Consider the following 22,718-nt stretch of genomic DNA (forward strand, 5'->3'; position numbering starts at 1 on the left):
ATTTCTGTTGTTTGAGCCACCCACTTATTTATGACAGCCCTAGCAAACAAATACACTGTAAGTCACTGAAATTTTTCTAAAGATCGATTTTCACAGATGTAAAGTGAGGATAATAATACCTACGCTATAGGGGTGTTGTGAGAATTAATACAGTAAGCATTAAATACTCTAGCTGTTATCCTCATGAAGATTAAATGAAATTATGCATGCAAAATAAAGCACAAAACGCAACATTTCCCAAGCTTCCAACTAAGCACTCTGTGATGCAAAAGAGGACGGGGGGAGAGTAGTCTGAATTGGGTTATGAGGCCCCCTTGCGGAGTGCCTCACCTCAGCCATTGAACTCACTTGGCTGGCCGTGAGTCTGTTCCAAGCTCCGCTTGAGGAGGCATCCGCCAGGCCCCGCCCGAGGGCGGGGTCCGTGGCATCTCCTGCCCAGTCTGTCCTCGCGCGGAGACCCGTTCTCTGGGAACTCACCTCCCCGCAGCTCAGGGAGGGCCCTGTTAGGGCCGCAGTTGGCCCTAGTCTCAGACCTTCCCAGGGGACATGGGGTAGAGTGACGAGGTGCACTCAGCTTGTAGCCCCACCAATGAGCTTCCCTCCGCCCTGGGGAAGGGAGGCTCACACGGAGTGTATATAAGGCCCCCGTATCTATAGTCCTTTATAGGTTAGGGTGACTTCCCACAACACATAGCGACATGCAAATATAGATGGGCGTGCCTCCCCTGTGCCTGAGAGCAACTTCTCTTCTGGACGCGCGCTCGTGCTGTGTGTTCCCGCCTTTTGACTCCAACCGAGCGAATCCTGGGAGAGGGCAGACGACGTCAATAGTCAGGCTCCATGGCGGCGCGGCGGCGACTGAGGGGGACCAGCGGCGGCAGTCGGGCGTCAGGTTCGGAGATCATTGCTGGGGGGCGGAATGCTGGGGGACGGGAAGTCGGGAACGGAACGGCGCCTCCTACTCTAGCCCCTCCCCCTTTCATCGCCCCCTGTCGCGCACTTGCCTGCCAAACTAGTTTTGGTAATAAACTTACAGGATTTCGGTTTTCAGAGCTTTTTTTATTATAGAATTGTGGACCTAACAAAGTGCCAGCTCTATTGGATATCTGTCTAATCATGTCATCCAATCAAAACAAATTTAATTGTAAGATGTATTATTACTTTATGTAACAGTAAGAACGGAAAAACGCTTCCAGTTAAAACATGATTCATGGTTTATATGTCATCCATGGTAAGATGCAAGTCTCAGAATTGATGAGATCTTTATTCTCTGTGTTACATATTCTTAAATGCATAGTCCCGTCCAGCAGATTCGGTATTATTGTCTTCCTGTGGATTTTGCACTTGGGGCAACTGATGAGATAACTTCTGCAAGGTTCCACAGCTAAGAGACAGAGCTGGGCTCAGCTCCACACAGGCTCCAAAGCGCTTTACTAAACGCTATCTCATTCCACCACAGGTATTTTAATGATCGGTATTGGGGGTAACAAGTAAACAACCGATAAGCAAGCCGTGAGACGCATGCCTCAGCCTATGAACTCACAAGAGTCCCATGGCTCCCTTTTACTTTATTTTTTTATTTTTTAACAACTGCTAGTCAATTATTAAAAAGGTTGATTTAAGCATCGGCAGTGGTGACTCAACCTTGACTCCTGGCTCAATACTGATGGCAGTAATCTGCTCAACAATCTCAGAAGGGCTGTGCCAGTCTATGAGTCCCCTGTGGATCCTCACCTGAAACCATCCCAAATCTTAGAACCCTCCCACACGGAATTTTTCTTGTGATTCTCAAGAGTTTTGGTAGGCATCTCAACTGGTCCTTTCACTTTGGGATTCTTTTCCTTTGCACTTCTGATCAAGTCAGCACACACCTTCTCCAAAGACGTTACCTTGGAGCTCGTTAGAGTAATTCTAATCCGGTGAAGCACAGCCGCCTCTGGTTCCATGGGTGCCTTTCTGGAATCTTTAAAAGCCATGGCTGTGGTGGGGTTTCCTGACTGACTTGTTCCAGCGAATAGTGGTGAGTAAGGAGCAGGGGTGGGCAGGATGGAGCTCTGCTGCAGCTGCAAAGAGCCTTTTATTTTACTTTTTTATTTGGCCAGAATAGCAATTTCGGAAGCGATTACTCAGACTGTTATCAACAGCTGTGATTATTTCTTTGTAACCTTACAAAACCATCCTAAACCATTTCCTTAAAAAGGCGGTGCTTTTTCAAAGTAGGATTATATTCAGTGTACATTCATTCTTTGTTTTGCTTCTCTGTCTGCCCATTCTTGCCCTTAGTTTCTAAAACAGCAAATGAAACCGACAATACAGAGGACTCTCCTCCTGCCAAGAAAACTCGAAGATGCCAGAGGCAGGAGGTGAAAAAAGAGCCTGTGCCTGGAGGAAAAGCTGATGAGGACAGAACGGAAGACAAGCAAGGTCAGCCTAGTGTGGTAGGCCAGGGAGGACATGGGCCAGCAAGAGGTCTCTGGGAGGGGGACACGTGGAGGATATTCTGTTCTGTCAACTCTCGTTTCTCCAAGGCACAATAACTTTCTATCTTTTGGGTTTACTATTTCTTAGAACCTTCAGTTTCATGATTTGAAACAGATTGAGGCTTGGGCAGATCAAGATTGCTTGGGAAGGACAAAGTTAATTATGAAAAGTTTCTTTCTAACCAGTTTGATTCCCATACAAGTAGACATAGTACATGCCTGTCTTTCCTCAGAGTCTGTGAAGACCTTGCTGTTAAAGGGCAAAGCTCCCGTGGACCCAGAGTGCACCCCAAAGGTGGGGAAGGTGAGAGACTCCTCAACCCATTGATTTCTCAGAGAGCAGTGTTCTATTGTTATTGGGATTCTCACTGGAACATTGGTAGTATTTATTTCACGAATCCTCACTAAAATATTACTAGTGATTCATTTTCTGCGAGGCTAAATGATGGGAACGGTGGTGTTAAGGATTAATAATCAGGGTGTTTTCAACCTGGTTAACTTATGGGCCTGTCATCAGCTTTCCATACATCATTCTCTTTTTCAGTTAGAAAATTGTATCATTATCAAGGGAAAAATGAGAAACTATGCCCTGGTATGGCATGAATTACTGAGAATAGGTTTTCTTTAACTGAGAATCATTTGTATTGTATTTATGTAATTATAGAAAGGCACCATGTTTGTTTGTTTTTAAAGTATGTTTTTATTGATTTTAGAGACGGGGAGGGAGAGGGGTAGAGAGAGAGAGAAACACCTATCAACTGCCTCCTTCATACCCCCTACCAGGGATCTACGGGGATGGAGCATGCAACCCCGGGCATGTGCCCTGACCGGGAATTGATTAAGTGACCTCTTGGTTCATGGGTCGATGCTCAGCCACTGAGCCACCCCGGTTTTTATTAAAGGAATGACAGCTTATGTGTGAAAGAAGATACTTTTGCATTTCTTTCCCTGGAAGATGGATGTTAGTAATGCTGGAGAATGACCTTTTATGCCTTATGCCTCACTTAGGTTCTCATCAAGACCATACAAATGTCAGTTTTTTCTTTTCTCTCTAGGCCCATATCTACTGTGAAGGGAATGATGTGTATGATGTCATGTTAAATCAGGTAAGGAGAGAAGTCATTCTATTTATGGGAATTTCTTCTTGACAGTTATTGATGACAGTGTTCCAATGCCCAGATCGTTAATTCTGGAGTCCCTTATGTTAGGCACATGCTCTTTAAAGTAGGATAAAGTCTACCTGATAGCAGAGTCCTCAATAAGAAGCAGATTTTTAAAAAATATATATTTTTATTGATTTCAGAGAAGATGGGAGAGGGAGAAAGAAATAGAAACATCAATGATGAGAGACAATAATTGACCGGCTGTCTCCTGCACGCCCCCCACTGGGGACCGAGCCCACCACCCCGGCATGCGCCCATGGCCAGAATCAAACCTGGGACCCTTCAGCCCACAGGCCAACGCTCTATCCACTGAGCCAAACCAGCTAGGGCAAGCAGATTTTTTTGCAGATTTCTTGTCTTTTATTGAACCTATGAACTCTCTATTCATATCATTTTGTACATTTCCCTACAGGTTGTTGGTCTTTTTCTTACTGGCTACAAGGAACTTTATATAATATGAGAATAGTGTTTCAACTATAAAAGCAATTTTCAACCTCTTTAACCTCCTAGCACAGTGGTCAGCAAACCGCGGCTCGTGAGCCACATGCAGCTCTTTGGCCCCTTGAGTGTTCTAATGCCACTTCTTCAAAATAGACTCACCCAGGCCGAAAACCGACTTCTGCACATGGGCCACGAAGTTTCAATCGCACTGTATGTGCATGCCCGCACGTGGTATTTTGTGGAAGAGCCACACTCAAGGGGCCAAAGAGCCACATGTGGCTTGCGAGCCGTGGTTTGCCAACCACTGTGCTAGCACATAAACTAATTACTAAAATTCAGTGGCACGCCAAAAAATATATTTTTGTCCACCTGACAAAAGAAATAGGTATTGATTTCATTCATTCACATTGGACAGCTATTGTGTTGGCTGTTGTCATAGTTTTATTTGGCAATCAAAGGGAAAAGAAGTCAGTGCCCCTGACTGAATAGTCAAGTATTGCATGTTTTAAAAATTTTGGGGGACACATCATTTGAAAATCACTGGTCTGTAATATAAATTGCCAATATGTTTTCCAAATTTGTCATTTGCCTTTTGATTTTCTTTCTGGTATACTTTTTGCCCTTATTGAAGTTTACATTTTTATGTTAAATTTATTATTTTTTTTATTAACCTTTTCCTCTTCATTTATTTTTGTTGTTTTGAATAGATAATACATTTGCCTGGTTAAAATATATATCCTAATTATGTATCTTCATATTTGAACTTATACACCCATCATATATAATTTTAACGGCTACCTAGTAGTCCTTTGTTACTACTTCTTTTTCATGAAATATGAGCAGATAGAAAAGATCTTATGGCTCCTTTTTGTTCTAACATCCTATGACTTTAAAGTGTGAATAGGTATAAGGTAGGAAGGGGCAGACACTTAACAAAGAAGAGTGCCTGGATAACCAGGACTCAACCTTATCGCACAAACTACTATGCCTTATCATGGACTACTCCCTCTCTGAGTAAGTTACTTACCATATACCTCTTTTAAGATTCTAGTCACATTCTCTCTGAACGTCTCCAAGTCATACCAGGGACTGATGTGGCAGTGGTTTCTGCCTGTCCTCTATCCCTTCCTAACATTGTCCTGCTCTCAGCTCATTCTCAAATCGCTGCAGTTGACAAAACAAACCTTAATTAAAGCTATTAAACAGTAAATTGTCTAAACAAATAAGCATAATAGTTACAGATCTTTGAGGCATCAAAATTGTATTCATTTGAAAAATAATTATTGAGAATGGATTGGGAGCTGGAAAACACATTTGAGATTGGGTAGAAAGTTTGAGGAAGCTTGCAGGATCCATTTTTTAATTCCTAGAAATTCAAAGTTTAATGTAGAATCTAATCCTTCCTTAAATCTTCCCTCTTACAGGAATCTAATTGCCTTGCCCCATGCTATTCTTTTCCTTATGGCAATTACTGGCACCTCTGTCCAAGGAAGAGTCATTGGTTTATGCTTCTTCTATTTGCAAGCCTGTTATTTTATGTTTCTATTTGTCTTACTCATCATAGACCAATCTCCAGTTCAACAACAACAAGTACTATCTGATTCAGCTGTTAGAAGATGATACTCAGAGGAACTTCAGTGTTTGGATGAGATGGGGCCGAGGTAATGCCTTATGCATTTTCTGAGTTGTCATTTAGAAAGCCAGAAGCAACTTAGTGAGTGGCCAGGATCCTCTAAGCTTAAATTGGTGGGAGGGAGGCTCTGTAACTTGGGGTGAGGCTTAGGAATCAGATTATGCTTTCTGTAATTGGGCAGTGGCAGGCATTTTCAGTAGGAAGTTCTCATTGGAAAAACTACGAGCAGCCTGTTGAGAGACAGAACTCTCATAGTGCTGCTCATGAACTATGGCAGTTAGTAGGAGGTAACTAATAGCAACAAGATATATTCCCTAAGCCCTTTCACTTTCTCCTATCCATTTGTTAGAAGCTAACCAGACCCTAAAGAACTGGCTTGTTACTACCGGTATTAGAGAACTCTTCTTGGGTTAGGTTACCAATCTTATATGTGGCATTTACTTTGCAGTTGGGAAAATGGGGCAGCACAGCTTGGTGGCTTGTTCAGGGGACCTCAACAAGGCCAAGGAAATCTTTCAGAAGAAGTGAGTACTAAAAAATGAGTGTAAAAATATACCCTTCTTCTTCTTGGATGTATCTTCTTTAAGAATTTTATAAATGTGATTTGGCCTAAATGTTAATGTCTTTCCACTATAACACGCTGTGACTAGAACACCAAACTGCATCCTTAGTTAGTGATTACATCACCTGGACCCTTGAAATTGACTAAAAATAGAAGATCTAATATAATTTAGCACATGATCAACAATTTAGGAAATTTGGGAAAAGTGGTATGAGAATATATAGCTAGAGTTTTAAAAAATACTTTTCCTATGGATGGATGAAGAACTTTTCTGGAGTCTCTAGAAACGTTTCCTTCAGAGAAAGGGGTTGGATAGGGATCTTTTTGTCTTAAACTTCCAATGGCTGTGTGGTGTTCTGGAGGCAAAGGTCCGTTTTCCCCATTTTTATTTATTTTTTGTTCCCTTTATAGCCAGAGCCTTACTGTTTATTCAGGGCTTTAATTTAGAATCCAGATTTATGGAAAGTTGATGTGTAAAAGAGCTCTGTTGTGGGAAATAAAGTTTAGACCCTTATTTGTAAGATTTTTCTCACCACCTTGGACTCTACAGATTCCTTGACAAAACAAAAAACAATTGGGAGGATCGTGAGAAGTTTAGTAAGGTGCCTGGAAAATATGATATGGTACAAATGGACTATACCACCAATACTCAGGTAAACTGACTGCATGTTTAGGGGGAAAACTGTTTCCTCTTAACCAGGGTGAAGTCTAACAGAATGACTTAGATCAGGTCCTAGATCAGAATGGGCCAAAGTATCCTGAGTCTTGCTATTTCCTACCTAAGGAAAGATTACAGTTCCTCAAGAGTTACCTTCACTCATCTTTGTAATCTTCAAGGGACTATAGAATGAGGGTAAATGTGCTTTTTTCTAGTCTCTATTATTGACTAAGGTGCTATAAAATCTTAGGTCCTATTTCCAGAAGTTTAATGTTACAAATCAAGAGAGGAGTAATTAATAGTCAAATGGATAAAACTACATTTAAAGTTGTATTCACTTCGGGTTTTACAGGGTGGGGCAAAAGTAGGTTTACAGTTGTTTGCATGGAAAATAATACAATAATAAACAATAATATAAGAATAAACTTTCACATATTCATAACCGTAACCTACTTTTGCGCCCCCGCCCCGTAGAGAAATTGGAGTGCAACCAGGAACCAGGATGTTGAAAGCTGTCCTGGAGAAATCTTAGTCTTAAGATGAGAAGATTTAAGACAAAATAGCTGTCTTTACATACTGAATGATATTATATTGTGTTTATTTGAGGCTTATTCTGAGTGTTTACCTATGGGAGGCAGAGTAGGACTCGAAGGTGGAAGTCATATTGAGTACTCTGCCTAGGTAATAATGGTATGGGCCTGTGTTCAAACAGAGGCAGATGTTCACCTGCCAGGAATATTGTACAGCCAGTCCTTGCAGAGTGCTTCAAATAGATCCTTTTAGATTTTATTATTTATATTTTGGCTATAGAATGAAGAGGAAACAAAAAAGGAGGAATCTCTTAAATCCCCTTTGAAACCAGAGTCACAGCTAGATCTTCGTGTACAAGAACTGATAAAGTTGATCTGTAATGTCCAGGCCATGGAAGAGATGATGATAGAAATGAAATATGATACCAAGAAAGCCCCACTAGGTAGGACTTCAGGTTCTATTCTACATTCTCTCTTCATATTTTCTAGTTCCTTTAATGGGATCTTCCATCACTATCATGATTGAAAACTTGCTGATATGAATGAAGAAAAAGAGATTTGGGGTGACGGGCTGTGTGGAGGGAGGAGGGTCTATTTTGAAAATTGAAAGGTGAGAGTATTTGTTGGGCAGGGCATAAATGTAGTTTACAGGATAGGACAGGACTTTAGTTATGGAGTCTGATCTCTTGCTGGGTCTGCAGGGAAGCTGACAGTGGCACAAATCAAGGCAGGTTACCAGTCTCTTAAGAAGATTGAGGACTGTATTCGGGCTGGCCAGCAAGGACGAGCTCTCGTGGAAGCATGCAATGAATTCTACACCAGGATCCCACATGACTTTGGGTAAGGCCTGTGCTGTTACTTCACTTTGGAAGTCTTTCATTTCTAAGGAAATGATCATCTTGAATAGATACAGAGCCAAAATGATTTATAGATAGCCTAACTAATCAGCTTACAAGTATGGAATGCAGTCTTCTGGCCTGATTACAACCATATTCTCTGACCAAGTGGAAGTTACCAACTCAAGCGAGAATGAGTTTAACTATCCAACCACCTTCAGGCATATCACCCCCTATTTCCTGTTCTTTAAGGCGACTATAACCACACACCATTTCTGTGAACTTAAATATTAGGTATATACATTCCTTTATCTTTGTTGATTCTATATTCTTGTGCTTATTTTATTCCTTCCATTGCTTTATAGAGCTCTGTGAACTAGAAATAACCCTGAGTGGTCTACTGCTTCTAGACAGGACTACACCCAAAGTATTCCTTATTGATAGCCATATATCTTCTTTTTATTTTGTTTTCTTTTTCTTTTTTTTAATATCTTCTTTTTAGAAAAGCATCCCATAAAGAAGAATTTCAACTCTAGTCTCAAATGTCAAAATCTATATGTTTTATCCTACTCAGAGTATATACATCATATCTCAGAGTATATACATCATATCTCTCTATATTTGGAAGTTAAAATATCTTTACAGATCTCTCTCTCTCTCTCTCTCTCTCTCTCTCTCTCCCCGCCCCCCAGTTTCTTATATCTTTTTTCTAAATGACCTATCTTTAGTCTGTTATTTTAGTCATGTGCCACAGATCAGAGACTTATTATGGGTTATATCTCTATCCTTAGACTCCGTACTCCTCCATTAATCCGGACAGAGAAAGAACTATCAGACAAAATACAACTACTAGAGGTGAGAGATGTGTGGATTGGGAAGTATTAAATCTCTTATCCCAGGTTCTTCCTATATTGATTCTATATCTCATCTTGTCAGGCTTTGGGAGACATTGAAATTGCCATTAAGCTGGTAAAGACCGAGCTGCAAAGCCCAGAACATCCATTGGACCAACACTATAAAAAACTACATTGCGCCTTGCACCCTTTAGACCATAAAAGTTATGAGTTCAAAGTAAGAAAAATGTTAATTTATGTTCATACCTTTAAAACCTACCCTTCCCCACCCCACTGTTTTCTGGCTACGTCTGGTTAAGAGCAAACTTTTGTATAGGACAGAACTTCTTTTTACTAGAAATTTGGGAAGGTAGAGCTCTTTCTGACTGCCTTGTGAGACCATTTGGGAGCAGAAAGGTCTGTCAATTTATACCAGAGGCCCTGAAGTTCTCAGCTTAGTCTGGTCTATTATAGAGGCCACATTGGCCATTTCTTTCATTCTTTTTCACAGATAATTTCCCAGTACCTTCAATCTACCCATGCTCCCACACACAGTGACTATACCATGACTTTGCTGGATGTTTTTGAAGTAGAGAAGGAGGGTGAGAAAGAAGCCTTCAAAGAGGACCTTCATAACAGGTCTCAGTTCAGCTTTGGGTTTGGGGAGATATTCCCTTGCCTGAAGTGCAGTTATGGAACTAAGGGAAGGATGGCACAGAGAGCTGTTGGCTTTATGCTTAGAGCCTATGTTTGCAGGAGAGCACCAGAGACAACAATAACAATGGCTTTTCCTTAGGATGCTGCTATGGCATGGTTCCAGGCTGAGTAACTGGGTAGGAATCCTGAGTCATGGGCTTCAGATTGCCCCACCTGAGGCTCCCATCACAGGTTACATGGTGAGTAGAAACTGAACTCTAGAAGGAGGTAAAAGAATACAATAATTTTCTCAGTCCTAGTCCTTTTTCCCCCTAGATTATGATTAGTGGTGCCCTTTCCAAGCATTGAACCAGCTCACTTTTTTTTTTTTAAATTTTAGAGAGAGGAAGGGAGAGAGAGACATTGATCAGTTGCCTCCCACACAAGCCCCAACTGGGGATCAAACCCACAACCTGGATATGTGCCCTGACTGGGAACTGAACCCGCCACCTTTTGTGTATGAGACAATACTCCAACTGAGCCACACAGGCCAGGGCCCAGCTCACTTTTTACTATGTCCCTCTTTTTTTAAATTCCTAAATATATCCATCCTTTCCCCCCAGAAGCACAGATTCACCAATGCTAAGCTTCTCTGGAACATAACTGTGAGGGGAAATGGGAAAAGGTCTCTATTGTGTTTAAGGTTATAGAAACGCAGTGTTAGTGATGTGAGCCTCCCTTTTAACACAATACATTAAACTGCTGACGTTGGTGTTTGTTTATATATTTCAGTTTGGAAAAGGAATCTACTTTGCTGACATGTCTTCCAAGAGTGCCAATTACTGCTTCGCCTCTCGCCTAAAGGATATTGGATTACTGCTCCTATCAGAGGTAGGGCAAGAACACATCTATGATCTCTAGTTTATTATCCCTATTTCTCCAAAGAGAAGTTTGACCACTAGAGAACTTGAGTGGGGAGCCAAGTACAATTTCCATTGCATTCGATTCCTCTGCTATAGGGGAAGAAAGTACTGATGGGCTTTTCTGTTGGCTTCAGAGCCATCCAGTCCTTGGTAGGGGGTGGGCGTTCAAAGATCTTTTGCTTTGCAGGTAGCTCTAGGTCAGTGTAATGAGCTACTGGAGGCCAACCCAGAGGCAGAAGGATTACTTCAGGGCAAACACAGCACCAAAGGACTGGGCAAGATGGCTCCCAATCCTGCGAGCTTCGTCACTCTGTAAGTACTCAGAGCTTGGAGGACCAGAAAACTCCTTTTGGCTAGATAGGGCTCTACTTTCTCTGTTTCAACTTCTGAACCAGAGGCAAATGTTAACATGCTTTCCTCTATTTGGCAGGAATGGGAGTACAGTGCCCTTAGGACCAGCACATGACACAGGAATTCTGAATCCAGATGGTTATACCCTCAACTACAATGAATTTATTGTCTATAACCCCAACCAGGTCCGTATGCGATACCTTCTAAAGGTTCAATTTAATTTCCTGCAGCTGTGGTAACATTGATATTAAATAAACCAGATAAGATATCTTCAAGCAAGGAAATAAACAATGTTGTACTTTTGAACTTTTTCTTATTTTATGTAATAAAAATAGTACAAATCTATCACTGGCTTCTTTGGGCTTTACTTCTACAAGCACATATTTCTTCTGATGTTAGTGTATCTTCATTTCCAGGACAGAAAGTATAATTCTTGGTATCTCACAGCTAGCTAGCTGCAGGTTACTCAGGATCATGGGGGTTGTTTTTTTCTTTTTCTTTCTTTTTTAATTTTTTAATTAAAGTATAGCTGACATACATACAACATTATATGAGTTTCAGGTGTACAACATGGTTAGTCAACATTTATATACTTTATGAAGTGATCACCATAATAAATCTAGTAACCATCTGTCACAAAATTACTATGATATTATTGACTATATTCCATATGCTGTACATTATATCCCTGTGGGATCCTGTTCTTTCACAGCAGAATAGCTACTGTGCATTGAGGAATACTAATTGAGACTATTACTTTTTGCCATTTAATTCAATTTTTCTGCAAACTGGAATTTGTTGGTTATTATTACAAGAAGAATAGAGGCAGCAAAGGCTGAGTTGGTCCTTTTTTCCCAATCAGGTCTTCTCACTTGCCTTTTTCCCTTTTTATCAACTGCACACCAGGTCTCCCACCACTTTGTGTTTTAGGACTCAACAGATGTCCAGAATATAGAAACAATTTTTACAATTCAAAGATAAAGACAAATAATCCAAATAAAACCAAGGATTTGAATGGACATTTACCCAAAGAAGAAATACAAATTCCAGTAAGTACGTGAAAAGATGTTCAACATCATCAGATATTAGGGAAATGCAAATCAAAACCACAATGAGATACCACTTGACACCCACTAGAGGGCTATAATAAGAAAGACCAACAATAACAAGTTGGTGAAGGTGTGGATGAATTGAACCCTCATATATTAATGAGAATGTAAAATGGTGTATCTGCTTTGAAGAATAGTTTGGCAGTTCCTTAGAGTTACCACATGACATACCAATTCCACTCCTAGGTATATAATCAAGAGAATTGAAAAATGTCTACATGGTGTTCCTTATGTCTTTATCCTTTGGGTGAGTGAGACCATGAGGCATGGGGAGAAATAAGGTCAAGTGCCTCAGGTGATTTCTCCATGTAAAATCTGGAATCAGGGTGAAATAAGAACTAAATATCCCACTCAAGCCCCCAAATCTCATTTCTAGACTAGAGTGCAGTTGTATTTCTCTGAAAGAACCCTATCAACCCAGGACAACATCCTGTAATAGCCCTGGCTTATCACATACAAGTACTTGAATTCTTGGACACAGAAGACCCTTAATCCTTGTTTCACCCATAGAAAGAAAGGGCCTCAGGTAACTTCTTCTTCCATAGGACAGAATTACAGGAAAATAAGAAGATTCTAGAACTTTTACTTAAGAGGATCACAGTCTCTGGTAAGTCCGTAAGTAAAAGCCTCCCCCTTTCAACTCATTTTAACCTTTGTGAACTTGAATTTGAAAAAGATACACTTTTGTGATCTCTTCCAAGAATGCAGATTATCTCAGCTGGTGGCTCAGTGGTTGAATGTCAACCTATGAACCAGGAGGTCACGGTTCGATTCCCGGTCAGGGCACATGCCCAGGTTGTGGGCTTGATCCCCAGTGTGGGGCATGCAGGAAGTGGCCAATCAATGATTCTCTCTCATCATTGATTTTTCTCTCTCTCTCTCTCCCTTCCTCTCTGAAATCAATAAAAATATAATGATTTTTTTAAAAAGAATGCAAATCGCTTCTCGGCCTTTTGGCTAAGATCAAGTGTAAAAAAGAATGCAGATGATTGTGCTGACTTATGCTTGCAAGCCACGTGGCTGCTGCTGTTCCGGCAGCGACTGTGAAAGCCAGTAGACTGTCTGCTTTCAGTGCTCATCTGGGCAGTTAGTTCTGAGTACATGGGATGGTTTCTCTAAGATAAACCTAGTGTTTTCCCACTTCTATCCCAGTTCCTTCTAAAGGCCCTTACTTTATGCTTAGAGCCTATCGACTTTTCCTTCCCTTATTTTTTCTTGACCAAGTGAGAGGTCTCCAGTTCAGTGCTGGCCAACATCACTTTCATTCCTCCTCCAGGCAGAAGTGGTATCTTGGGCTCCCCGGCCCAGCAAATGACACAAGAATTTTAAAGCCTAGTTTCAAAGAACGTCTACTAAAATCTGGTTCACTTTCTTGCAGTTCTAGTAAAAATTCATCTTAAATCAGAAAAGAAACATTATAATATCCATTTTCCTCCCAGTTGGTCCAAATCCACATGAGAACTCAGGCAGGACTGCACTTGAAATTTCTTGATACTTTATTTTTATAATTCTATCAAGAAAGTTTCCACCGGTGTCTTCAGGCTTGCAACTCTAGCACAAATGGTACCTCTGCCCTGAGTAATGCATCTTCATTCCCAGGACAGAAAGTATACATTGCCCTGTGTGTCTCCCACTGCGAGCTGCAGGGTAGAGTCAGGCCCCAGCCAAGGTTCCAGGCAGCTCACTGCCCCTTCGCACCGGAACAGGCCCAGCTACAATGAGAACAAAAAAGAGGGAGATGAGAATTACAAGGCATGGGCCTCCTTACTACCTTGTTCTTCTCTCACATTAGTGCTTTTTATTTAGAACAGGTTAGTCCAGCCGTGGGCAAACTACGGCCCGCGGGCCGGATCCGGCTCTTCTATCTGGTCCTCTTGCTCTCCCCTCCGCTCCTTTACTTTGAATTTATATTAGTTCACACAAACACTCCATCCATGCTTTTGTTCTGGCCCTCCGGTCCAGTTTAAGAACCCATTGTGGCCCTCGAGTGAAAAAGTTTGCCCACCCCTGGGTTAGTCCCATATTGCAAGAAGGACAGAAGAAAATAGAATTTTGATCTTTTGAACTTTCTTATCCCAAGTTTGCTCCCTTGTGACATCCTTTCAGCCCTCCTTGCACATACGCACACTTACCAGTTGCATGCTGGGTCTCTCCCACAGCTTAACATCTCTGTCCTTCGAAGCTGTCACCAGCAACTCAGGCAGCACATGGAGGGCTGTGACAGAGCCTGAATGAATCTTAGAGAGGAAGGGGAAATGTCTGGTGAGTTCTCGTGGGCCCTCCTTAGTCAAGAAAGCGTCAGGATCAGACCTAGAGCCTCATCCCCTGTATTTGTAACCCTTCCCTCAAACTTACCTTTTTACGCTGCCGTGTCTTTAGACATGGGGTTGTTGGCCAGTTCTCCATGTCACTATTCACAGATGAGTCTGTTTCTGATGTTTGGGTTTCAGGCATTTGTACTGTTTTCTGCCAGATGTTACCTGTGGTCCATTCTCCTTCGAAGGTACATTTGGCTAGCTTCCACAGCATCCCATCGGAGCTAGCACACAAATACGAGGACTCTGCAATTCCAAGGGCAGCGTTAGAGCCAGGTCTCAGTCTTTGAAGGGTCGACCATCCTCCCCTAGGCCACCTCTAGATTCCTTGGGTCCTCCCCTCACCACTCACCAGATTCAGGTTTGGCCTGTGTTACTGATATTAGGGTCCCACTGGGATTCTCTAAGTTCAGATCAAAGTCCAGGCGCTCTTCAAACTCTCCAGACTCCTTTTGCCTCTGTGAAAGGACAGGTCATTTTGTTTAGCCTACTTGTGTCACTTACCCCGGCCCAGACAAAAGCAACTGTTTTCTCTTCTGGACTGGTCAGGATTTTTTTTCTTTTAATTTATTTCAGAGAGGAAGGGAGAGGGAGAGAGAGATAGAAACATCAATGATGAGAGAGAATCATTGACTGGCTGTCTCCTGCACGCCCCCTACTGGGGATCAAGCCCACAACCGGGGCATGTGCCTTTGGCTGGAATCAAACCTGGGACCCTTCAGTCGCCAGGCCAATGCTCTATCCACTGAGCCAAACCAGCCAGGGCTGGTCAGGATTTTTTTTAAACTGTAACCCAGATATAGTAAAATGCATAAATCGTAACTGTGCATCTCGATGAATTTTTGCACATCCATGCAATCATTGCCCAGATCAAGACATAGAACATTTCCATCACGTTGGAAAACTGCCTTCATGCCCCTTCCCAGTCAACACCAGAGACCTCTACCCCGAGAGCTAACAATATTCTGACTTCTGTCACTATAAATTAATTTTGCTTGTTCTCTTTTAAATATATTTTATTGATTTTTTTACAGAGAGGAAGGGAGAGGGAGAGCTAGAAACACTGATGAGAGAGAAACATCGATCAGCTGCCTCCTGCACACCTCCTACTGGAGATGTGCCCCCAACCAAGGTACATGCCCTTGACCGGAATCGAACCTGGGACCTTTCAGTCCACAGGCCGACGCTCTATCCACTGAGCCAAACTGGTTAGGGCAATTTTGCTTGTTCTTAAGCTTCATTTAAGTGAAATCATGTAATACGTACTCTTCTGTGTCTGGCTTCTTTCACTCAAAATAATATCTATGAGATATGTCTGCATCATTCCAGACACTAATATAGTTGTAAGAGACAACAAATGCAATTGAAAACACCTAGATTTATGGTTTCCTATGATTTTCTTAAACACTAGAATTTATTTTTGTAGCAATGAAATCTTAGAGGGAAAGTCAATATACAATATGTTTAAGTATATAGCTGCTCCAGTTAAAGGAAGAGAAGGAGATTTGGAACCAACCGCCTTTCCTTTTCTCTTATCCTCCATCATGGCCCCAAGGTTTTAAAATATTGGTTCTGGACAAATCTTTATTTTAACACACACCCAAACAGGACTTACTAAGACAGAAAGAATTCCAGGGGCCATTGGCTGCAGGGCAAACACACCATAGTCCTGGTGGGTGGACAACATCATAGGATGTTCTGTGTAGTCGTGCCTGGTTTACAAGGAAGAAAGAGGCTGAGCCCAGGAACACCTGACTGTAAGACCCCAGTGCTTGTTCTCAGTCAGACCCAGCCTCAGGGTAACCACTAACCCCTTTTCCCTCTTTCTCCAGCCTGAGAGGAAACTACATTTTGGATCTTACCAGATTTCAGAGGGAGCATCCCCTGGCTTCAAGTGCAATAACTGCAAATCCGCCGTAGCCAAGATGAGGGAGTGGCCATCAGGGGCCAGGCCCACACCTGTCAGGAACCCTAAGTCCTCCTGCAGAACTCGGTTCAGGCGGAGACTGTAGCTCAAAGGCACAGGGGAAGAGAAGGAGCCTACTTTAGTCCACCTCTCTGAGGCTCCTCAGTGAAGTAGAAAACAAAATGTATTCTCTTCCCTACAAATTCTATTCCTCATTCTGTTTTTATTATATCAGTATTCATCATCATCATCCCCTTACTTGCTCAAACTAGGAATCTCTAACATTCTTGCCTTTTCCTTTCCTCCTGACCTCCAAGTGATCAGTAAGCACTGTGGATCCTACTTGTAGCACATGCCTAAATCTGGATCTCTCCTTCTCACCCCCACTGTCCCTGGTCAGGACCCACATTATGTCTTCCCTGACTATAGCAACTGCTATAACAGTGGTCTCCCTACCTTTAGCATCTCTCTACTACTATCCATCCTCCTTACTGCCACCCAAGTTATCTTTCTAAAATCCTGATAATTATTCTGCTCAAAATTCTTTCCACCTCTACAGCCCAGCCTGTTTATCTTCTCAATCTAATATCCTACCCTGACCTCCCACCAAGAACACAAAGACTTGGCTGTGCATACTCAGAATACACCATGCACTCTCATGGCTCCGTGCCACTTGTTAATGCTACTTCCTCTTCCTTCAACTCCATTCCCTTCCCTTACTGGTCCAGAAAACTCCTACTCATCCTTTAAGGCCAACCTCAAATAGCAACTCTTATGTAAAATGTAAATTTCTCCAATTCTGCAGCCCCAGGACATATATAAATATATAAAAATATATTTACAGATATTTTTATATATTTATTGTAGCACTAATCACTCTGAATACTGTTGGCAGCTTACTTATATGCACACTCCTCTACTGTGAGCTCTCTTAATTAACACAGTTAAGTTCATACTGCCTGACCCAGAGCTTAGCATAAAGTAGGCTAATTATTATTTAAATTGAGATGACTGGGAGCAGAAAACAATTTCCTAGGGACTTTTTTCTGCCTAACAACTAACATCCTATTGAACTAGTTCAAAAGAAGAGGTGCAGTGATTTGAGTAAAATCCTGGGCGTAAGGAGACTACTGTTTCTACCACATTAACCTGGCTGCTTTGTTTCACCTGAAATTTCTGGGCGTTGAATCCCTCTGCAGTTCCACTTGCCACTCGCTGACTTTTTCATCAGCACTGACAACGACCAAGGTGTTTGCTGAGTACCAGATTAGAGCACTGATGCGGCCAGGAGCCTGGTGTGCACAACTTCATTTCAGTATTTCTGAGAAGCCAGGATTCACCCTCTTTCCTCTCCCAGGCACCTATGCAACCTCCAACCCAGGCCATTAAATACATAGCAGAGGCAGAATTCACATAGACAATGAACTGAGAAAGCCCAACTCACCTGTACTGTGGCCACCGCCTTAGCTTCTTGCCATAAGGTTAGTTCTCCAGCTTGATTCCCAGATACTGCCACAGAACCATCTGGGGCCCAGGCCACAGCTGTGATGGCTGCAGGACTCCTAGGTATATTTGCCTCATCTGGAGAAGAGAGCAGTGGGATTCATTAGGAGCTGGACCTCTGCTGGGATACAAGAGGAGATATCGGGCTACCCTTGACCTTCTTGGTCCCAGTTACACAACCCTCTTTCATACCTTGCCTCTCTCCACACCTCACTCACCTGCTTCCTTCGGTACCTGCCAGAGCCGTATGGAACCATCCTCCGAGGAGGTCAGCAGGAGGCCTGAGGCCTCTGAAACAGCTGCTGCATTGATTGGGCCACTGTGTCCCAGGAGGGTATGTGTTTGATACACCTAGGAAGAAAGGATGGAGACGGGACAATAGGGGATGGACACACAGAAGGTTATCCCGCTATACCTTCTCCACCTCCCCCACCTATCCTTTCAGGAAACTCACCAAGAGCGGATGCCACAACCGTGTGAGCCCATCCAGTCCAACAGTCACCACCAGAAGCTCTGACCCAGGCTGGCAAGCTGATAAGACACAGAGAATGAGTGAGAAGAAGAGAAAAAGAGGAGACACGGGGGAGAAGGGAAGAGGCAACAGGGGAGGGAAGGTGGCTGACATCTCATCACCTGCATGGGGCTCCAGAGCAGCTGCACAATGGCTGATGGGTCCTGAGTGAGCAGGGATGCTGGTCAGCTCCACTCCCTGATGGTCCCACACTTTCAAGATTCCATCCCGGCCCACAGACACCACGTGCTCCTCCTGCCCCAGAGCAGAGTCACACTAAGCAAGACATGGGAAGTCCAACCCCATCACAGAGCTGTGGGCTGAGCACTAGGGGCTTAGAAGATTTTAACGAGTGAGGAGAACTGGGGACCTAAAGCTGGGGGGGTTCATGGCTGCAATCCTCCCACAAAGTCATAAATTTAAGATGCTGTGTTTTCATGCTTGCCCTCCCTTCACACCAACTCTCAGCCTCAACACCCTAATCCTGCTCTAATCCAGGCCCAAACACCTCATTCTTTATACCCCTTTGCCTTTGGGGTTGAATACCCAATGCATCTAGTCTCCCAAAGCACCCTTGGCCTTCCCAGAGACACCAGGAAACTCTGTATTGCCTTCTCACCATGGCCACTACGGCGCTGACAGCACTCTGATGACCCAGGAACTGACCAAGCTGCTGTCCCAACTCTGGGTCCCACAGCCCCACAGAGCCATCACTGGAGCAGGAGATCTGCAGAGTCAGAGGAGAGGGAGAATCAGCATCCCTCCAGCATTTTTGTATATATATAATGGAGGGCAGTACACCTTGTGACTGAGAGCATGGCTATCCTGGGTTCAAATCCTAGCTCCACCATTCATTACTTTGTGACCTGGGGCAAGTTCATCTCTCTGAGCCTTAGGTTTTTATCCAACCAGGATAATGACAGCTCGCCTATCTGCCTTGGTTGCTGTGGGGCTGATGCATCTATAGAGAAAGATTTAGCACAGCTGCCAGGTACACAATGAGCAATGAATAAATAGTAGCTATTGTCCTTGGTATTAACATACTGTCAATCAACAAATCTAGACAAAGGTGAAAAGTCTGCAATGCCAAGGAAAGGTGTGGCTGCCTAGAAGGCAGGAGAAGGACAAACTATGACAAGTCTATTCGTGTTACTCTCTCCTTTCTCATCTCTTTTTGAGAACATGGGGACTCTCCTTTACTGCAGGGATGGGGCATCATAAACTATTGGGAGACAGTTTTGTGTTCTTGTCAAGAGCATGAGCTTTCTTATCAGAAAGTTTACTGGTTCAGCTTTATCACTTCCATGGCCTTGGAAATGTCCTTTAATCTATCTGAACTCAATGTTCTTCTCTGTAAAACAGATGGTAGCAGTATCTACTTTACAGGGCGTTGTAAAGATTAAATGAGACAATATGTGCAAAGAGCTTAATCCAATGCATGACACATACTCACTGCTCAATAAATGTTAGCTATTACTATTTCTTCAAATATATATTTTATTGATTTCAGAGAGGAAAGAAGAGGGAGAGAAATATAAACATCAATGATGAGAGAGAGTCATTGATTGGCTGCCATGACCCCACTCTGGGGATTGAACCCGCAACCCAGGCATGTGCCCTGACTGGAAATGGAACCATGACCTCCTGGTTCATAGGTCAGCACTCAATCACTGAGCCACGCCAGGTGTTAGCTATTACTATTCTAAACAGGTGTCAGAAAAGGATCAGATGGGGAGTGTTGTCCTCCCCCAGGAACCCTGCTGAGCTTTACACCCTTCTACTCTGCACTCACCAGTAGGTTGTCTTTGGTCCAGGCACAGCCAGTGACCCAGTCACGGTGACAGGCAGAAAAGGAGTGAATCAGAACAGGGGCTGTGGGTGTCCTCACATCCCAGCAGAGGAGACTCTGGATAGGTCCCAAAAGATGAAGAGTTAGGACCATCGGAGGGCGGGAGAAACACCAGGACCATTACAGACAAGAAGTTTCAAGGAGAGAGAGAAAGTATTAATGAAGGAATGAGGGCAGATCAAGCAAAAAGCTGGAGGAAGCAACAGAAATTGGGCTGTTCAGGAACCCGGGGTGGAGGGGGAGTGGCTTACCCGATCCCGGCCCCCAGTGGCCAGGCGGCACCCATCAGTGCTGAAGCTACAGCAGTTTACGGGGCCCGTATGTCCCCACAGTTCGGTGGCACAGGGAAAGTGTTCTGCCTTTTGTGGCAGTGTCAGCAACTGCCGTGGCCATAGCCGCACTGTGGAATCCTCTGCAGTGGAAAGAGGGAGAGAGGAAGAGTCCCTGAAAGAGGAAGCAAGACTAGCCCGGAGGCCAAAGACAAAGGCAATCATGGGGACTGAGGGCCAGGACTGAGGGCACAGCTCCAAGGGAGGGAGGAGTGATCACAGGCTATGCAGAGGCCCTGGACAAGGGTCAGCCATCACTTGAGTACACAGGATAAGATGCCAGGCTCTCCCAGCCCCAGCTCTGCAGCTGTCTCTCTCTAGCTCCCTGCTGCACCTCTAGACCCTCCCCTTCCCAGTGTCCAGTGTCACTGGGACTAAGCCTTCTACCGAGAGAGGGCTGAGGCCACTCTGCATTTTCACCTCCACATTTCTCTCAACTCCTGAGGGAAACCCATCGCTTTACACAGTAAAGTCCCCCACTGGGCAGGAACTCTAAGGATCATAGAAATTGCAAAGAGGTTCCAGAATCAGGGTTAAAGAACAAGAAGAAACAGTCTAGACCAGTGGTCGGCAAACTCATTAGTCAACAGAGCCAAACATCAACAGTACAACGATTAAAATTTCTTTTGAGAGCCAAATTTTTTAAACTTAAACTTCTTCCAACGTCACTTCTTCAAAATAGACTCGCCCAGGCCGTGGTATTTTGTGGAAGAGCCACACTCAAGGGGCCAAAGAGCCACATGTGGCTCGCGAGCCGCAGTTTGCCGACTACGGGTCTAGACCAATTGTGCAAGATAAATGCATTTAAAAGGACTTTTAAAGTTGTAAAAAAAAAAAATGTGAAAAATGTGTGTGTTTTCCGTGATTCACAACCCTGCCCACTGCCCAGCAGTACCTGAGGCGGAAGCCAAGAGTTCCTGGGAGGAGGCCAGGCCCAGCACGGGTTTGTGGTGTCTGGACATGAGCCAGAGGGACTGAAAGGAGCTCTCCTTGAGGGCCCAGCCCTGCAGGGATCCATCTTCTGCACCACTCACCAACACCTCAGGGCTTAGCCAGGCCAGTGCCGTCACTGCCACATCTAGTGCTTGACACTGAGCCCCCTGAGAACCTAGAGAATGAAAGAAAACAAGAGAGGAAGACACTTGGAAAGGAGGGGGTCTCTTTCCAAAGGCTCAAACACCCCATCCTTTCTCCCTTTGTACCTGAAGATATTTTGTAGATCCTGATGCCATCGGCTCGGTATCCAACAGCCACCTGATGACCATCTGGGCTGAGAGCCACGGAGAGGGCCGGAGAGAGAGAAAGGGAACCCAGGCACCCACGGGGCTGACCCAGAGACCCGGACCACACCTGAACCTGAGAGCCAATAAAAGGGCTTAAAGATACCCCACTTCCACCCCAGAGTTATAGCTTCCCTGTTAAAGTCCTTCCAAACAGTCTTCTGAGAGCTGCCTGTACGCACACCCACACCTTCTCCCTGACGCTCACACCAGCCAAGCTATCTCCACAGTCCCCTCAACAAAGGCCCACCCTCAACAAACATTCCCTGCCTTTGCCACTCCTTCCCTGGAACCCACCCCCAGCCCTCTGACACCTGACCTTGCCATCCTCTCCGGCTGTCAGTAACTGGCACCCAGCACGCAGGAAAAGGGCAGCAGCCACAAAGCCGTGGTGGGCAGGAAAGGCAGCCAGCAGTGCCCCCTCCTGCCAGGCCCACAGCTCCACCATCCTGTCCAGCCGGCCCACGGCCACAACCCGCCCAGGCACATTGAAGGCCAAGGTACAGACAGAGGCTCCTGGAGCTCCCAGTTCCTACATGGGGAGGTTGAAACAGAAATGTCAGGGATGCTCTCAGCACAGCCCAAAGTGACCCAAATGTGGACGTCCATCATTCCCCGCCTTCCACTCCCACCTCTGTGTTCCTTCCCCAGGGCCACACTGGACTTTCTCACCTTGGTGACTTTGAGTCTGTCCACCTGGAAGAAGCTGCAGCTGCCAGCCCAGCTGCCTATGGCTATTACCTGCCCCTCTGGGTGAAAAGCAACACAATTCACGGGCTTGGGTGAGGTGTGCTGGGAGGCCAGCTGCCCATGGACTGTGTCCCACAGCTGGAGGAGAGAGAGGGGAGGAAGACAGAGGCTTGAGCCCCT

At 44.1% G+C, this 22,718-nt stretch overlaps 2 protein-coding genes and 1 pseudogene across 4 annotated transcripts in view; 1 reads left to right on the plus strand and 2 right to left on the minus strand.

Annotated features, from left to right (window-relative positions):
* The first annotated feature begins 735 nt into the window (after positions 1-735).
* On the plus strand, positions 736-11,391 carry PARP2 (poly(ADP-ribose) polymerase 2). The gene is made up of 16 exons (XM_080680561.1): positions 736-892; positions 2,284-2,424; positions 2,714-2,784; positions 3,536-3,586; positions 5,649-5,745; positions 6,166-6,241; positions 6,830-6,932; positions 7,748-7,910; positions 8,169-8,307; positions 9,095-9,158; positions 9,240-9,374; positions 9,648-9,775; positions 9,933-10,032; positions 10,565-10,663; positions 10,883-11,007; positions 11,126-11,391. Exons 1-16 carry the CDS (start codon positions 841-843, stop codon positions 11,283-11,285), a joined length of 1,704 nt encoding a protein of 567 aa, XP_080536687.1. The 5' UTR covers positions 736-840; the 3' UTR covers positions 11,286-11,391.
* On the minus strand, positions 1,619-2,299 carry LOC308254719 (small ribosomal subunit protein uS10-like; annotated as a pseudogene). The gene has a single exon. The product of its transcript is annotated as a small ribosomal subunit protein uS10-like (transcript).
* A 1,762-nt stretch (positions 11,392-13,153) lies between the features above and the next one.
* Positions 13,154-22,718, minus strand: part of TEP1 (telomerase associated protein 1) — a 44,973-nt gene continuing 35,408 nt past the window's right edge. Inside the window, exons 38-55 of one of the 2 annotated variants that reach the window (XM_080680511.1) lie at positions 22,521-22,676; positions 22,168-22,380; positions 21,771-21,924; positions 21,464-21,676; positions 20,491-20,651; positions 20,183-20,296; positions 19,010-19,117; positions 18,513-18,645; positions 18,334-18,410; positions 18,098-18,230; positions 17,821-17,957; positions 17,544-17,668; positions 16,333-16,476; positions 16,086-16,182; positions 14,823-14,928; positions 14,511-14,716; positions 14,288-14,392; positions 13,154-13,867 (exon numbers count right to left, since the gene is read on the minus strand). In XM_080680511.1, the coding sequence (XP_080536637.1) occupies positions 13,745-13,867; positions 14,288-14,392; positions 14,511-14,716; positions 14,823-14,928; positions 16,086-16,182; positions 16,333-16,476; positions 17,544-17,668; positions 17,821-17,957; positions 18,098-18,230; positions 18,334-18,410; positions 18,513-18,645; positions 19,010-19,117; positions 20,183-20,296; positions 20,491-20,651; positions 21,464-21,676; positions 21,771-21,924; positions 22,168-22,380; positions 22,521-22,676 (2,505 nt within the window). In that variant the 3' untranslated portion in view covers positions 13,154-13,744. The remainder of the gene's footprint in view (positions 13,868-14,287; positions 14,393-14,510; positions 14,717-14,822; positions 14,929-16,085; positions 16,183-16,332; positions 16,477-17,543; positions 17,669-17,820; positions 17,958-18,097; positions 18,231-18,333; positions 18,411-18,512; positions 18,646-19,009; positions 19,118-20,182; positions 20,297-20,490; positions 20,652-21,463; positions 21,677-21,770; positions 21,925-22,167; positions 22,381-22,520; positions 22,677-22,718) is intronic. The other variant, XR_013961226.1, reaches the window with a different exon arrangement.

This window comes from Plecotus auritus, assembly GCF_963455305.1.
Source record: "Plecotus auritus genome assembly, chromosome: 1".
Classification (NCBI taxonomy): Eukaryota; Metazoa; Chordata; class Mammalia; order Chiroptera; family Vespertilionidae; genus Plecotus; species Plecotus auritus.

Excerpts from the sequence above, each read along its gene's own strand:
- PARP2 (XM_080680561.1), top strand. The coding sequence starts at position 841 with ATGGCGGCGCGGCGGCGACTGAGGGGGACCAGCGGCGGCAGTCGGGCG. Across the intron at positions 3,587-5,648 it reads ATGATGTCATGTTAAATCAG|ACCAATCTCCAGTTCAACAA; the intron begins GTAAGGAGAGAA and ends TACTCATCATAG. Across the intron at positions 10,664-10,882 it reads GATTACTGCTCCTATCAGAG|GTAGCTCTAGGTCAGTGTAA; the intron begins GTAGGGCAAGAA and ends TTTGCTTTGCAG.